Source organism: Mustelus asterias, chromosome 15 (assembly GCF_964213995.1).
Source record: "Mustelus asterias chromosome 15, sMusAst1.hap1.1, whole genome shotgun sequence".
In the NCBI taxonomy this organism is placed as follows: Eukaryota; Metazoa; Chordata; class Chondrichthyes; order Carcharhiniformes; family Triakidae; genus Mustelus; species Mustelus asterias.
Genome location: NC_135815.1, coordinates 40,053,287 through 40,070,573, shown reverse-complemented (window position 1 = coordinate 40,070,573; position 17,287 = coordinate 40,053,287). Strand labels below are relative to the sequence as shown.

Here is a 17,287-nt window from a genome sequence, read left to right as displayed (position 1 = left end):
ATAAACAATAGTCTGTCTGAGCCTTTGGTCCAATGCCATTTAGTTGCTTACCTGTATGTTATGGTCGGTCGTCCATTCCTGTGCTTTACGAATATTCCCATAAAAGAAATGCCAATGACAGCGTCATTTCCAAGATTATCCTGTTGAAGGGGAGCATGCATCCAGTTATAAGGAGAAACTTATACAACACTCTCCATATACTCAAGTTGCTTTAGTATGCCTCCCAAGACTCCCATTAACTGTCTTTATCCAATAATTTGTTCACCAAAATCAATATATGTGTTACAAATTTAGGTCTGCCTGAGATATTCTCTTGGATACACACCTGCAAGCAAGCCTGTCTTATATTTAGGAGTTTGCTCTGACTGTAAGTCAACCATCTGATTTTGCAACAAAGTCTCCCAATATTACTACACTGATCAAAGTTGGATAGTCTTGTCTTTTGCATGTGCCCCTACCTGCCAATCTTGAGGAGTGGACTGAGAAAACATGATATTATTCAATGATTTAAGCTGCCTCCTGTCACAAGAGAGATTGGCGGTAGGCCATTGCGACCATCTTCCTCTTTGCTTCCTCGAGACCTGGCTGAAGAAAAGTCCTGTGCACTCAGTTCTGCTAGCACTTTAGAGCACATTCTCTGCCTTCCAGGCACCAGCCAAGGAATTTAGAGAGTCAGTTAGAGGGTAACACACTTGAGGCACAGAGCAAAAGTGAAAAGGATAGTTGAGGGTGTAGCATAAGGAAGAAGGTCAAAAGATATCAAAGGATACCGTCCCTCAACTGAGGATCCAGGGAATCCAGATCTCACTGGTCCTGATTTTCAGAGAAGTATGTTTTCAGAAGAATGAGCAAAGGCACTGGGGTTTGCATCTTCTGACGCTCTGCAGCAGGTGACAGTTTCACTAGAGGTCTCTATTCCACACACACACGGTGTCTTCATAGATAACTTTAAGGCACTGTAGTCTTTTGGCAACTGTGAAGGACCCATTGCAAAAACCATCAGTGCATTCTGCTTCATCCACTGGCACTTAAAACCTCGCTCATTGAGACTTTCAAAGATGCTGGATTGGAGAAAACTTCTGTTCCAACCTCCAATCAATTAGGACTAAGTTGGTGATAGAATCACAAGTGGCTTTAAGATCTTTGAGCAGATCAGTGGCTAGGCTAGCCAATACTTAGTGCTAGGGTTATGATGGCGATGTATCTCTCACTTTGAGATTTGGACCACATCGGTCCTATTGATAGGCACAAGCCTCATGCACTCTGCTACTCAGGTACCATCTAGGAGCATAAGATTACATCAAAGGAGGAAAATATCATAGCAAAGGCAATCCCAAAATATTCAGGTTGCATTAAGTGGTGTTCAGGTATTGTTCTTTTCAAGCTTTGAGAGCTGTATGATCTGCAATTCGCAGAGAAGTTTCTATAGATGATGATGACATGTTAGTGGGGAGATGAGAGAATATATACACAATACTCTTCATACAGTGGGCCAATTTGGTAGGCTAGTAGAAATCTCAACTATCCTTTTCACTTTTGCTCTGTGCCTCAAGTGTGTTACCCTCAAACTCACTCTCTAAATTCCTTGGCTGGTGCCTGGAAGGCAGAGAATGTGCTCTAAAGTGCTACCAACAAAAGGTCATCCTTTGCAATCTCTTCAATACCTGCTTCTCCGGCAAACATGAGTAAGAGCATGTCTGCTTACATCCCCCAGTGTATGGATACCACAACTGGATGTCACATATCTCTGTTACGGCTTAATCAGCCAAGCCTCCCTCAATTGATCCTTGTCCTTTTCTAAGAGGTAAATGTCAGGAGGGATTTCCACTAGGAAACCAACCACAGCCTGTCTTAAGGGAGGAGGCAGCTATCACAGTAAATGGCAGAAAGACAGTTGGTAAGGAAATGAGGAGCCAAAATAAAACCTAAAGTGGGTAAAAAGAAATAAAGAGCCTAAAAGCTATAAATGTTCTGTGCCAGGATCTTAATATTTGCTTCTGTTTTCCCCTAGCATCTAGCTGCCCTAGATGCCTGTTGTATATGGCATGATAAAAGCTGAACTTAACTTAGGCAGTAAAGACTGAATATAGACTAACACATCACAATGCTCTTGTTGTCTCAAATACATTGTTCATCTCGAGATGTCCAAAAGAAATGATGGCAGAAAATCTGGCATGTTCAGGAAAATCAGTGTAATTAGGGATTTGGTATAATCCAGGCTATTGTGTGTAACCACATCCCACCTAATAAAAAAGTGCAGGTTTTGAAATTGTAGACAGTGTTCCATTTTCTTTAAAAAAAAGAACTCATTAGAAAAACAGATTCCTGAAGAGAAAGAAACATACAAGGCCATAAGACGCAGGAGCAGAAGTAAGTCAATCAGCCCATCAAGTCTGCTCCGCCATTCAACATCATGACTGATCTGATAATGATAACCCTCAACTCACTTTCTTGCCTTATCCCCTGAACCTGTTGAATATTTTGATGTTAGTAGCCACAAGGAAGTAAATTGAACCATAATGCTAAATTTCCTGAAATAAGTTTCTAGAACAAGGTTCTCAAGTGCTTGCCTATGACTCTTCAGCTTTGTGACTGATTTAGAAAATTAGAGGGATATGGGACAAATGTGGGCAATTGGGACTAGTTTAGTGGTAAAAACTGGGCGACATGGATAAGTTGTGCCGAAGGGCCTATCTCCATGCTATAAACTGCTATGACTCTATTTTTTTGAGGCTGGTGTGAATCTCATAATTTGACTTCTGACTTTTGTTTTTTGTTGTCCCATTGAAAGAATAAACAGGAGGTGGGTTGGCTGGTGGTTGAGACCAAGGGCCTGATTTTACCATTTTCATTCTAAGTGTTGAATCTGGGCGCAATTCAGATCCGACTTGGAAATCTGTTCCCAGGCGCCCCCATACGCACTTAGCCTGAAACAAAAATCACGAGTGTGAATTGCGCTGTGGGTGGGGCTTAGCGCGCCCAAAACGATCGGAGCTTTGAACTGTGCATGCACAGTGAGAAAAAAAATGTGAATAACACGCTGCTGTCACATCGCTCCCAAGCCGCACAAAGCAGATAAAGCGGTCTGGGAGCGAAGACCCCCACAGACATCGCCCCACCCTCACAATATAACTATCCCCTTATCCAACCCTCCCGCTACCCAGACCAATCGCAACCCCCTGACCCCCTCCCCCCACCAATTGCTTGCAGATAGGCAGTGGAACCCCACCCCCCCAGTCTCCTCCCCCCAGAGAATGAGCGGGCCTCACCCCCCCACCAACCAGGGAGTGATCGGGCATCCCTCTGCCCCTGCCCCCCCCCCCCCCCCTCACCAGACGACAATCTGGCCTCCCTCCACCAGAAACAATCTGCCCCCTGCCCCGACAACAATCTGACCCCCCCCCCCCCCCCAGAAAATGATCGGGCCTCCCTTCTCCTGTTCTCCCCTCACCAGAGAATGATCTGACCCGCCTCCCCCACCACCGATCTGAGTCAGAGAGCCGTTAGAAGCTCTGAACTTACCTCGTCTGAAGCTGGAGCCCCCGAAACAGACCTTTGCCGAGCATGTCTGTTTTGCGCCGAATCTGGATGTGCGAATGCGATGGTAAAGAGGGAAATACCGGTAAAGTTGGGCGGGCAGCCCATTAATTCAATTTAAATGCATGCAAATGCATTTAAATCGCCGTTGTGCCCGTTTCGGGCGCGAATCGGATCGCGGCCATTTTCAGGCCTTGGTACAGTGGGCATCTGTGCGGACGCGGGCGCGGATCACGTTAATGGCCTCACGCCCGACTTTGCCAAGTTTTCACGTCCGAAAACGGGCACGCGCAATGGTAAAATCGGGCCCTAAGTGTTAAAGTTTGCTATAGTTCCTGCAACTTTGCAGCACTGAGGTTACTCACATCAAAATGCATCAACATCACTCTTTAAAAGAAAATCGCCACCTCATTTAAATTCTAATTCCATTTTCTTTTTAAACAACCTGTGTTCAGGCGGACCAGTACCACTTTAAAAATGCTGAATATATTCAAAAACAAGCTTACAATGCATTGGTGAAGGTCTAAAATATCCATAAAGATATCTTTCAGACTTAAGGTGATCATTTCTAATGTACCTTGGCAGGAAAGCTTTCTTGTCCAAAGCCTTCAAGTTGTTCCACCTCTTTTATATATAGTAACTCAGCCTCTGCAGGTGGCATCCCACTGGGAAGGAAATAATAATAATAATCATACATTTGCACTGCTTAAAGGTAACATTTCCCCCATCCAAATACAACACCGCCTGCATTTTTAAAAACTCATTCATGGGGAGTGGGCATCGCTGGCTGGGCCAGCAATTATTATACCATTATTCCCACAAAGCCTATCTCCAAACTCTGTGGCCTGGGCCTCGGCACCTCCCTCTGCGACTGGATCCTGAACTTCCTAACTCACAGATCACAATCAGTAAGGATAGGCAACAACACCTCCTCCACGATCATCCTCAACACCGGTGCCCCACAAGGCTGTGTTCTCAACTCCCTACTATATTCCTTATACACCTATGACTGTGTGGCCAAATTCCCCTCCAATTCGATTTTCAAGTTTGCTGACGACACCAGCGTAGTGGGTCGGATCTCAAACAATGAGGAGACAGAGTACAGGAATGAGATAGAGAATCTGGTGAACTGGTGCGGCAACAATAATCTCTCCCTCAATGTCAACAAAATAAAGGAGATTATCATTGATTTCAGGAAGTGTATTGCCCATTCCTAATTGCCCTTGAACTGAGTGGCTTACTAGGCCATTTCAGAGGGCACTTAAGAATCAACCACATTGCTGTGGATCTGGAGTCACATGTAGGCCAGATCAAGTGGCCAGATCAAGTATGAGTGGCAGATTTCCTTCCCAAAAGGACATTAGTTGAACCAGGTAGGCTTTTTACAACAATTGACGATGGTCTCATAGCCATCTGACTTTTAATTCCAGATTTCTATGGAATTCAAATTTCACCATCTGCCATGGTGGGATTCAAATCCAGATCCCCAGGGCATTTTCCTCAGTCTCTGGATTACTAATCCAGTAATAATACCACTATGCATCACCTCCTTATCGGTGGTATAATTCATATAAAAGCAAATACTGCAGTGGAACCCTGTTAGATTCAGCTTGGAAAAACATAAATCCTTAAACCCAAGTCGCCAGCGAATGCTCTCACTTCCTAGATTTGATGCTATATGGGAAAAGGATTGCAAGCTTGTCTGTCAACCAGTTCCCCTCAGACAAAGAATGGGAAGGAGGAATAGGAAAAATAAAAACCAATTAAATTAGAAGAACAAATCTTTGGCAGAACAAACGCAATTAATATTAGCGCACAGATACAACGTGCCATTATGCAGCCAGTCAGTGTGTCTTTCAGGACATACCAAAGTGCTTCAAATTCCACGCATTATTTTTGAATTGCAGTCACTATGGTTATGTGTGACAATGTGAGAACTGATCTACACACAGCAAAGTCCCATTAACAGTAAGTGAGGTGCTTGAGAAGTTATTCTATTTTTGGTGGTATTCATTAAGGGAACCATGTTAGATGAAGCTTTGGAAAATGTTAAGCTTGTACAAGATCATGCCATGGAAGTTTTCCTGGCCAGCTGAGACACAGGAACAGGAAGACAGAATCACTGTTTTCATCCAAAGGTCTGAGGATGGTGGTACTAATTGAGAAGCAGGCATAAGGAAGGGAGATAATCAAGATAATAAGCAGCTAAACTGAGTAAATGGCAACAACACTTGTAGAGGCAGTAACTAGGCGAGTGAACCAGCAAATTAGTGTGCCGTACCATTGGCTGCCTATCACTGTCAGCCCACCCGCTGAGGGCCAAATGAGGCACCTAAGTGGGCAACTAATTCCTAATTAGGAGCCACATTCCAACATCGCTTTGCTTTATTAGGCAGTGGGAGAGAGCTATGCCCAATTTAACTTTATAGGTTGCTGGTCAGTGAAAATAGTGGTGGGCAGGAGGGGCTCCTTCCCGTACCACCTGTGCCAATTAGAGGCACCCACCATAGTTTTGCACTCCTGAATTCATCCTGCTCCCTTGCCCTGTCCAACATACATCTCCTTAACCCCACCTCATCCCCTTCGTCAGTGCCTGCCAATCCGGCCCTGGCAAGATCATAGAGAGCTGGTTTTGGAGGAGGCTTTCTTCACGATTCCTCTTCCTCCCAGACCTGCTGCAATTCCAGCAGTGCACACTCGTTCTGATGTGACATAGGGGTGCTGGCCTCCGATGAGCCAGCAACTCCATCAGTTGAAACTTTGTCCTGGAGATGGACAAAAGTCCCACCTCATAATAATAACTGCCCAAACAATTTAACCAGAATAAGTCAGCTGGACTCATCCCCGAAATTATACTAGGGTTCATGGAGCCTGCCCTCAGCATATAATCCAAGCCATGGGGTTGGTACATTAAGCAACAATAAGGGGGGTGAACATTTCAACTGACTACACAAACTCCTTGAATGCTCCATAATTGACCATTTACGCTTAAGCAGAACACAACTTCTAAAATGCTAACTCAGTAGATGGTGCCACAATCTAGATTTCAGGTCTGAAAAATGCTGAGGATAGGAAATAAGGAAAGACAGGTGACAGAAGTGTTAGTGAGGGATCACTTTGGGACCTGTATGGAGAACGATAGGTCTGGCCCAAAAGTTAAAATTCTAAATTGGGGCAAGGCCAATTTTGATGGCCTTCAGACAAGAACTTTCAAATGTTAATTGGGGGAGTCTGTGGGAAGGCAAAGGGACGTCTGGTAAGTGGCACGCTTTCAAAAGTGTGTTAAATCAGGGTTCAGGGTAAGCACACTCCTCTTAGAGTGAAGGGCAAGGTTGGTAGAAGTAGGGAACCCTGGATGACTTGGGATATTGAGGCCCTGGTCAAGAAGAAGGAGGCACATGAAATGCATAGGCAGCTGGGATCAAGTGAATCCCTTGAAGACTATACAGGGTGTAGGAGTAGTGTTAAGAGAGAAATCAGGAGGGCAAAAAGAGGACACGAGATTGCTTTGGCAGATAAGGCAAAGGAGAATCCAAAGAGATTCTACAAATATATAAAGGGCAAAAGAGTAACTAAGGAGAGAGTAGGGCCTCTTAAGGATCAACAAGGTCATCTATGCGCTGATCCACAAGAGATGGGTGAGATCCTAAAAAATATTTCTCATCAGTATTTTCTGTTGAGAAAGGCATGGATGTTAGGGAACTTGGGAAAATAAATAGTGATGTCTTGAGGAGTGTACATTTAACAGAAGGAGGTGCTGGAAGTCTTAAAGCACATCAAGATAGATAAATCCCCAGGAACTGACATGAAGTGTATCCCAGGACGTTGTGGGAGGCTAGGGAGGAAATTGCGGCTCCCCTGGCAGAGATATTTGAATCATCGACAGCCACAGATGAGATGCCTGAAGATTGGAGGGTAGCAAATGTTGTGCCTTTGTTTGAAAAGGACTGTAGGGAAAAGCCTGGTAACTACAGGCCTGTGAATCTCACATCTGTAGCGGGTAAGTTGTTAGAAAGCATTCTGAGACAGGATCTACAGGCATTTAGAGAGGCAAGGGCTGATTAGGGACAGTCAGCATGGCTTTGAGAGTGGAAAATCATGTCTCACAAATTTGATTGAGTTTTTTGAAAGGGTAACCAAGAAGGTAGATGAGGGCAGTGCAATTGATATTGTCTACATGGATTTTAGCAAGGCCTTTGACAAGGTACCACATGGTAGGTTATTGCATAAGATTAAATCTCACGGGATCCAGGGTGAGGTGGCCAAATGGATACAAAATTGGCTTGATGACAGACGACAGAGGGTGGTTGTTGAGGGTTGCTTTTCAAACTGAGCCCTGTGACCAGAGGTGTGCCTCAGGGATCAGTGTTGGGTCTACTGTTATTTATCATTTATATTAATGATTTGGATGAGAATTTAGGAGGCAGATGACACCAGGATTGGTGGCATAGTGGGACAGTGAAAAAGGCTATCTCGGATTGCTATGGGATCTTGATCCATTGGGCTGAAGAATTGCAGATGGAGTTTAATTTAGATAAATGTGAGGTAATGCATTTTGGTAGATTGAACCAGGGCAGGACTTACTCAGTTAATGGTAGGGCGTTGGGGAGAGTTATAGAATGAAGAGATCGAGGGGTACATGTTCATAGCTCCTTGAAAGTGGAGTCACAGGTGGACAGGGTGGTGAAGAAGGCATTCAGCATGCTTGGTTTTTCATTGGTCAGAACACTGAATACAGGAGTTGGGGCATCTTGTTGACGTTGTACAAGACATTGGTAAGACTACTGTGTACAGTTCTGGTCACCCTATTATAGAAACAATATTATTAAACTAGAAAGAGAGCAGAAAGGATTTAGTAGGATGCTAACAGGACTTGATGGTTTGAGTTATAAGGAGAGGCTGGATAGACTGGGACTTTTCTCTCTGGAGCGTAGGAGGCTTGGGGGGTTATAGGTTAGGCTTATAGAGATCTATAAAATAATGAGGGGCATACATCAGCCAGGTGGTCAATATCTTTTCCCAAATGTTGGGGAGTCTAAAACTAGAGGGCATAGGTTTAAGGTGAGAGATACAAAAGTGTCCAGATGGGCAATTTTTTCACAGAGGGCAGTGAGTGTCTGGAACAAGCTGCCAGAGATAGTAGTAGAGGCAGGTACAATTTTCTTTTAAAAAGCGTTTAGACAGTTACATGAGTAAGAAGACTGTCAAGGGATATGGGCCAAATGGGACAATTGGGATTAGTTTAGTTGTTAAAAAAGGGTGGCATGGACGATTTGGGCCGAAGGACCGGTTTCCATGCTGTAAACCTCTATGAGGAGGAGCTGTCCCATTCACATACAGAGCAGGCATTATAATTTGGATTGTGTACATAGAAATACTGAGGCAAGTCCTTTCCATAAATTGGTCTTTATATGATAAAAGAAATTAAGACTCGTGAAGTTGCCACATTCAATAATGGAGTGCAGTTGGTCCATGCTTGGTGAAAGGGTTTGATACCAATGACCCAGGTGCATTTGCTCTGTATGAGCATTAAGAATTGGGTGAACCAGCTAACACGTCTGACGCTGGATTAGTTTGACTATTGTCAGCTTGAGAGACCATCTGCTCTACAAAGTACAACCATAATAATGACATAGAACCAGGATGTAGATATTTATATGGTTTGCAGATCCTGTTGACATCATTAACACAACAAATCTCAACTGTGCTTCTGAGTTTCTACTTGAGATTAGATATCCCAAAATGTACTACTCTACACGGCCACCCAGAACTATATCCTGTTATTCTCATTAATACCTACTGTTCATTTTTTAGAAAATGCAGATACTGACACAAAGAACATTTTATGGCACCCTTTAAGTGAAAGCTGAGATTCTGTTTGTAGCAGTATAGTGAACAGCTAGAAACAGGCTTAGAAAAATGTGTAAACCGATGTGCGAATGTATCTTGGCAGCAATTCTCAGAAAACTGTTCTCTCAAGAACGAAGGAAAAGATCAAAGGAACATCTGTAAGAAACCAAACTCTTGTGAAACATAATTACGTGCTCCTGTATTCCAGTCAGAGTTCTACTACACTGGAGGCCTTGCTTACCTGTAGGCCTGGTGTTGCATTGCTACCTTGTGTATCATTTCTTCCAGCATCCGTTCATCTTGAGCCCAGTCCTGCAAACAGATCACAAACATCATTCAAATTTGCCAGTTAATTGAAGTTGTTATGCTATAAATCATTTACCAGTCAATCAATACACTTTTATTATCCTAACAGAAATTTGCTATGGGTACAATTGCGTATGCATAACCAAAATAAAAAATAATTATTTCAGTCATATCACTACAGTGCAGCACCAACATAATAGTTGAAGAATAGAATAAAGAGAGTGGAAAATAGAGAAGAGTCATGTAGCCTTATAAAATTGCCATCCAAGCACAAAAATCGGTTAGGGGCATGAGTTTATTAGCCACAAAACCACTCTTGTCGATTGCGGTTCCATGTTATAAAAAAATTCTGTCCACAATAAACCCATTAGTTCCTCTTGGCTGGGAGGGGAAAAATAAATCACCTCGCTTTCCCACCCGATTCTTATTCAGGGATTCTTATTAGATTAAGGCACTACATAAATACATCTTGTTGTTATGTGTGCTGTTGAAAATTCAGGCAATATTGCAACCGAATTTCACTGAGATGCCCTCAATTCCACTTCAATTTCTCCCACTGTTTGCCCAATGCAATTTCTCCCTCTACACCCCCCACCTCCTCCACTGTGCTTAAAAATTCCCACAAAACACAAGTATTTCTTCTGTGAAAACATCAGTTATGCAATTAAGCGTTATTTATATATAGACATACACACACACATATATGTGTGTGTGCCAAGCAACATTTCTCACACCAAAATCTAGTGTCACCCGAGTTGCTGCCCCAATTAAAGGTACTTTTAAAAACAGCTAAAAATACTAAGTTGGAACTCTGCCGCAGAAGGCTGTGGAAGTGAGATCAGTGAGTGTCTTTAAGACAGAGATAGATAGGTTCTTGATTAATAAGGGGATCAGGGGTTATGGGGAAAAGGCAGGAGAATGGGGATGAGAAAAATATCAGCCATGATTGAATGGCGGAGCAGACTCGATGGGCCGAGTGGCCTAATTCTGCTCCTATGTCTTATGGACTTATGGTCTAATGCTGAATTAACATTTCATAATCTGGCTATAACCTTTACCGATCAGATCTATTAACTTCTTCCGAACCAAGCTCCCCTGTACACCAGGCTGTCACCTTGGGGCACAGACAGCTCTAGGAACCTATGTCAGATAATTGATGCTCTCACAGCAGAATCTTCCCTTTCCTCCACCCCAGCTGATTGGTCTGCTGCCAACCTCCAGCCTGCTGAACTTGTGTTAAGACATAAATATGTTTAACAATATTAAATGCCTTTTTGTGTTGCCTAGATTTCTCAATTGTTATCAGAATGCCGTAACCATACGAGGGCAAACTAACTTTGGCAAACATAAGCCTTTTCATCTGAGTAGCAAGCAGTTAATTCAACAATACTAGTTGTATCGAGAACGCCAGTTAAGAACCTCTGCCATAGGGTGGCCTAAGCTCGAGGAACTATACTTTAATTAAAAGCAGCATCTTCTTGATACTGGGAACACATTACTGAAGGAATACACTGTCAAAATGTCAAATCAATATGAAATGTTACCCACTGTTTCCCTACACACAGCTAGTGACAAACGTGTGATGACAGATCAGGAACTGAAGCAGGAACTGACACCGTGCTTCATCCTTTTAATCTAAAAGAACGATGATAAAAATGTAATGAGCTGAAGTGATACATGGGATGAAATTATTTTGAATTGAACAATAGTCCAATGAATGCTCAATCTCCACCAAAGGCCCAATTTTACTATTGCGTCGCGCTCGTGTTTGGGCGCGAAAACGTGGTAAAGTCGGGCGTGAGGCCATTAACGCGATCCGCGTCCACGCGGATGCCCACTTTACCAAGGCCCGGGAATGGCCGGGATCCGATTCGTGCCCGAAACGGGCGCAACGGCGATAAATTGAATTAATGAACTGCCCACCCAACTTTATCAGCATTTCCCCCTTTACCATCGCGTTCGCCAATTCGGAATCGCGCCGAAATGGACATGCTAAATAAAAGTCTGTTTCGGGTGCTCCAGCTGCTGAAGAGGCAAGTTCTGGGTAGCGGGGGGGTGGGTTGATAAGGGGGACAGTGATGTCTGTGGGGGCCATCGCTCCCGGGCCGCTTTATCTGCTTTCTGCGGCCCGGGAGCGATGTGACACGGGCACGCTTTTTCAAATTTTTTTCTAACTGTGCATGTGCAGTTCAGAGCTCCGATCGTTTCGGGCACGCTATGCTCCGCCCACAGCGCAATTCGGACTTGCGATTTGTTTTTCAGGCTGAGTGCGTATGGGGGCGCCTGAAAGCAGATTTCCAAGTCGGATCTGAATTGCACCCAGATTCACCACTTAGAATGGAAATGGTAAAATCAGGCCCCAAATTGCTTTATGCATCAGGACCACACTGCTTTAGTGCAAATAAGTTTGCGAAAAATATTACCTATTGGTTAAAAAAAAGTCCAGCAGCACTAGACATTTCATTGTGACCATGGTAAAAAGGTTACAGCCACATTCATCTAATTATGGAATAAAATGAACTCACATCCTCACCTTCATAACCTTTGCATGACTGTTCATGGACTATGAAGTCAGCTAACAGTAAACTATGTACTGAATTGGAGTAGTTAGCTATCCTCAAATGTATTTGACATCAATGGCAGGCTCACGATTCAGAATTACAAATAACTTTGGAATTCTTCCCCAGTACTTAAGTACAAGCAGTACTTCAAGCAGAATTTCTGGTCTGCTGGTAGATGTGGGGAAAATTGTCTAATAAACTAATCTGAGACGTGGCTTTGGGTTGTTTAGATCAGGTGCACCTGCAAAGTCAAAAAGATTTTTTTTTTTTTAAAAGCCCTGAAAGGAATCAAGTGTGTTTGATCTTCACACAAAAAAAAAGCTTCAAATGAGCAGTCCTGCCTTGGCATGGAAACCAGGAACAAAAGATAGCGCCCTACAGGTGTGAGGCTGCCTGCAGGCATAGTGTTGCTTTGTTTCATTATTTCTGATCAAGTTCTTGCATATTTCACTGACAGAAACAAGTATTAAAAGGGAGGATCTCGGGTATAAGGGTAAGGGGAATCAGCTGTAGTATTTTGAAAGCTTTTGCTGGTCTACATGGCTTCTCGCAGAGATTTTGGCTCACTGCAATTAAAGCATTGCAGTATCTCTTAAAGAACAAGATGGTCAGCAGCTTTTAATCTATTGTCAAATAAATAGTACTGGGGGAATTAATGAGACTGAAAGTTGATAAATCCCCTGGACCTGAAGGCCTTCAGCCAAGGATTTAAGAGGTCACCATAGACATAGTGCATGCATCAGATTTGATCTTCCAGAATTCCCTAGATTTAGATTGGTTCCTCTGCATTGGAATTAAAAATAACATCGATGATTAAAGGCCCAATTCTGAAAATGCGACCTCATTCCAGCATGGTCACCAATTTCACCCGAAAATGTGGCAGATTGCATCTTGTGTGCATGCAAACTGACTGACACAGGATTGCCATATTGCTGCCTACCTCTATATTGTATTTCATCAAGTTTGAGATTTTTAGTGAGGCAGGTGCGCTTCTGAAGCTTGTTGAACCACGTTATGTCAGAGGGGTAATGAATCATGGGGGGAAGCCGGTTCTGGCATCAGGAAACTTTTGACAGGTATGTTTAAAAGTTGCTGTCAACATTACATGTTGTAAATTATCATGCAGCATCTAATTAAATGCATTTCTAATGTAATGATTGATGATAGGGCTTTGTTCTTAAAACATAAGTGACCATTACATTGACCAACATTGTGAAAGCATTCAAGTCTGTTAGGGTACTTTTTTTTTTCCACAATCCTTTTTTTTTTAAAACAGTGCATAAAGTGCTCTTCTGCATTCAACAGTATTGAGATTCAGATCTTAGTGTCAACTGGACCCGTACATTGATCTTTACATTAACTGACAGAATAGCCATATACTGAGCCTTTGAAGTGGTGAAACAGATGACTGAGTTATTTGATTGAAAGCTCAGCTATCTGTTCAGTCTTTGAAGCAAATGACCATCCATTACATTACTCCAAAAACTTTAATGTATTAAGTTTTGGAAATTTTGTTGACATGGTTGTGCACTAGGATCTCATTCTGAATACTTGTCCGAGTTCCAAATCCCACGAATGGATTCAGTTGAGCAAAGTTTGTTGATATAGTTGTCAAGGGTGAGCTTGATTAACAGTTTAACGAGTACTGAAGAAGCTTATGTTTCTCTGAAGCAGATTGGCAGTGGCTGTTTGTTTATTTATAATCATTTGAGAGGATTAGGTTTTTTTCCCAAGTGGCACTTGAATGGCTGTGTGTTTGATAGTTTTATGAGCTCCCAAGAGGAGTAATTTTTTTGAAGATGATTCTGAATGGCTGTTTGTTCATTTATTTTCATGAACATCTCAAAAGCATAAGTGGCTCATGTGTTCTACCATAATTGATGCTGGGTTAATCGGCATAGGAGGTATGGAGAAGGCATGGAGGAAAGGGAGTGGGTGGAGAGTGAAGACTCGGCAGGATTGCCTCTAGGAAAGGAAGGAGAGAGGAAACAGTGAACTACAAGCCAAGTAGCCTGGTATCAATTATAGACAAAATGCTAGAATTTATTATTAGAGAGGTGGTAACAAGGAACGTATAATATGACTGGACAAACTCAAAATGGAATAATGAAGGGAAATAGTGTTTTACAAGCTGTTAGAATATTTTCAATGTTGTAGCTGTCAGGATAGATAAGAGGAAACCAGTGGACATATTTGGATTTTCAAAAAGCACTTGATAAGCGAGAAGACTTTGCAAATTACGACAGTCAGATGGAAGAGTGAGATAGTGTCTAGTAGAAAAGATGCATCCTGCAACCAACCAAGAATTTCAAGAGATTCATCCTGGTATGGCCAGGGAGAAGGAGAATCACTGGAACAGGCTTTACTATTGCTGGTGGATTTAAGGAACTCAAAGCAGCTGGAGACATTCACTCAAAATTACTATTTGGCTCAGAGCAAGGGTGAACAGTTTGCTAAAAGGACTGTAATTTGTGGGGAATACGAGAGGTGATAAGTATTAAAGGGTAGAATATGGGAGATCAGCCAGGTGTGCATGCAGAGGAATGAGTGAGGGTTTCAGCTGCCTTGCCCACATTCCACAAAGAAATAAAAAAGATAAGCTGAGGAAGGGGCAAAATCAGGCAATGTTGTGGAGGTGGAAATAGGCAGTCTTAGCAATGGCCCAAATGTGTTTTGGGAACTCATCTTGTGGTTAATGTGACACTACGGTTGTATACACAGTCAGGTTTAGTCTCAAGACACTTGCCAGAGAAGGGAATGGAGTTGGTAGCTAGGGAACTGAGTTTGAATTGGATGCCAAAAACAACAGTGTCAGTCCTCCCAAAATTAAATTGGAGGGCATTTCTGCTCCTCCAGTATTAGATAATTAATATTCATTCATTAATAGCAGAGAAGTCGAGAGAGATGGTGGTGAGGGAGTTGGATGTCGTCAGCCTATTTTTGAAAATAGATGCCATGCTTTTGAATGATGTTGCTGAGCAACTGCTTGTCGCTGAGAAATAGGAGGGGGCTGCGAGTAGATCCTTGGGAGATAACAGAGATAATGATGTGGGAGCAGGGAGAGAAGTGATCTTAATGCAATTAGATAGCTAAGAGTTGAACCAGACGAGAGCAGTCCACCCAGTTGGACAACAGTGGAGAGGTGTTGGACGAGGGTGGTGTGGTCAACTGTGTCAAAGGTTGCACACAGGTCAAGAAGGATGAGGGGGTATAGTTTACCACTGTCACAGTCACATTTTCTTCCTCCTCCTCACAGCCCTTTTTCAGCCACTTAACTATTTTCAAACTTGGTCTCATATTTCACCCAACCACGTGTCCATGTCATTAGTGAGATCACCTACTTCCACCTCCATCACATCAGCCTACTCCTCCCTGCCTAAGCGAATCTGCTGCCAAAAACCTCATTCATGCTTTTAGTATTGCTAGACTTGACTATTCCAATGTCCTACCCTCTAAACTTGAAGTCATCTAAAGTTCTGTTCCTGTGTCCCAAATTGTACCAAGTATTGTTCACTTATCAGCCCCGCACATGCTAACCTACACTGGCTTCCAACTAAGTAATATCTCAATTTTAAAATCCTTATTCTTGTTTTCAAATGCCTCTATGGCCTCACCTTCCCTAGCTTTGGAATCTCCTCAGAGATATCGCCGTTTTGTTCATTTTGATCTCTTGAGCATTGGTGACCATGTCTTCATCTATCAAGGCCGTAAGCTCTAGAATCCTCTCCCTAAAACTTCTCCGCCTCTACTTCTCTCGCATCCTTTAAGATACTCCTTAAAAACTGTCTCTCTTTGACCAAGCTTTTGGTTATCTGTGTTCACATGTGGCTTGGTGTCATAATTTATTCCATAACGCTACTGTGAAGCATTTTGGTTCATTTTGTTTTAAAGGTGCTAAAAAATACATGTTATTGTTGAAAGCCCAAGCTCTGAAGATTGACCACCTGCCCCACTGATCAAAATGGAATTAGAAAACTGAGGTTTCCTTATGTGGTGAATTATATATTCTTCTTTTGCCTTGGGATCTCAGTTTGAAAGCAGACTACAAGAACAGAATTAAAGTTCGGTTCTTTGTGCTGGTAATAAGGGTCTTACATAAAAGAAGTCTAGGCAGCTCCTGTAAAGGCCCTCAACCTGATACAAATTAGCAATACTTTCAACTGCACCCTGATCAGAGAGATGTTGACCCTAGTCCCAGAGCCAACATCCCTCACTATGATAAAATGGGAGGGCTGCTGCTAAGCAAGGGGAATAGTCAGGCAAGCTTGAAAATAATGATGGGGCTACAACAGAGGAATCCCAGCGCTGAACAAACTACTGCACACTATAATCCTGACATCAGTTTAGGGTTGCTAACACTTCAGAATTACCCTGGAGCTACATCATTAAGAATTAAAAATTGATTCTCCTAGATAGCGTACCAAGCGTCCTAGCAGAATGTTTTTTGTCTCCATATCCTGTGAAAACCTTCCATTTATAATTCATAATGGGCAGCAGAGTGGCTAGCACTGCTGCCTCATAGCAACTTGGAGCTGGGTTCAATTCTGGCCTCGGGTAACTGTGTGGAGTATGTACTTTCTCCCCGTGTCTGCGTGGGTTTCCTCTGGGTGCTCCAGTTTTCTCCCACAGTCCAAAGATGTGCGGGTTAGGTTGACTGGCTATGCTAAATTGCCCCTTAGTGTCAGGGGGATTAGACGGGTAAATACATGGGGTTACGGCGATAGGGCCAGGATGGGATTGTTGTCAGTGCAGGCTCGATGGGCTGAATGGCCTCCTTCTGCACTGTCGGGATTCTATGATTCTACAACAATACTCATCATGGGAAAAAGAGACCTTTTGAGTAGGCAAAGTGGTTGGAGATCATGAGATGAAATTCCAGGAGCATATCCAACCAGCGGCGAGTCTTTGTGGACCCATACTGTGTTCTCTAATTTTATAATCATTCAGAGGGGGGGCTACAATCTGTAGACTTAAAAATATTTGTTGTAATAGAATCCATAAATTTTGACCAATACAATCTACCAGCAATCTAT

At 42.9% G+C, this 17,287-nt stretch overlaps 1 protein-coding gene across 3 annotated transcripts in view; it reads right to left on the bottom strand.

Moving 5' to 3' along the window:
* The window catches only part of LOC144504472 (tyrosine-protein phosphatase non-receptor type 14-like), a 232,481-nt gene that overhangs the window by 53,303 nt on the left and 161,891 nt on the right, over positions 1-17,287 (bottom strand). For all 3 annotated transcript variants that reach the window (XM_078229792.1, XM_078229794.1, XM_078229793.1), the window contains 3 exons: positions 9,629-9,699; positions 4,115-4,202; positions 52-140 (listed from right to left, as the gene is read on the bottom strand). In XM_078229792.1, coding sequence (XP_078085918.1) covers positions 52-140; positions 4,115-4,202; positions 9,629-9,699 — 248 coding nt within the window. The remainder of the gene's footprint in view (positions 1-51; positions 141-4,114; positions 4,203-9,628; positions 9,700-17,287) is intronic.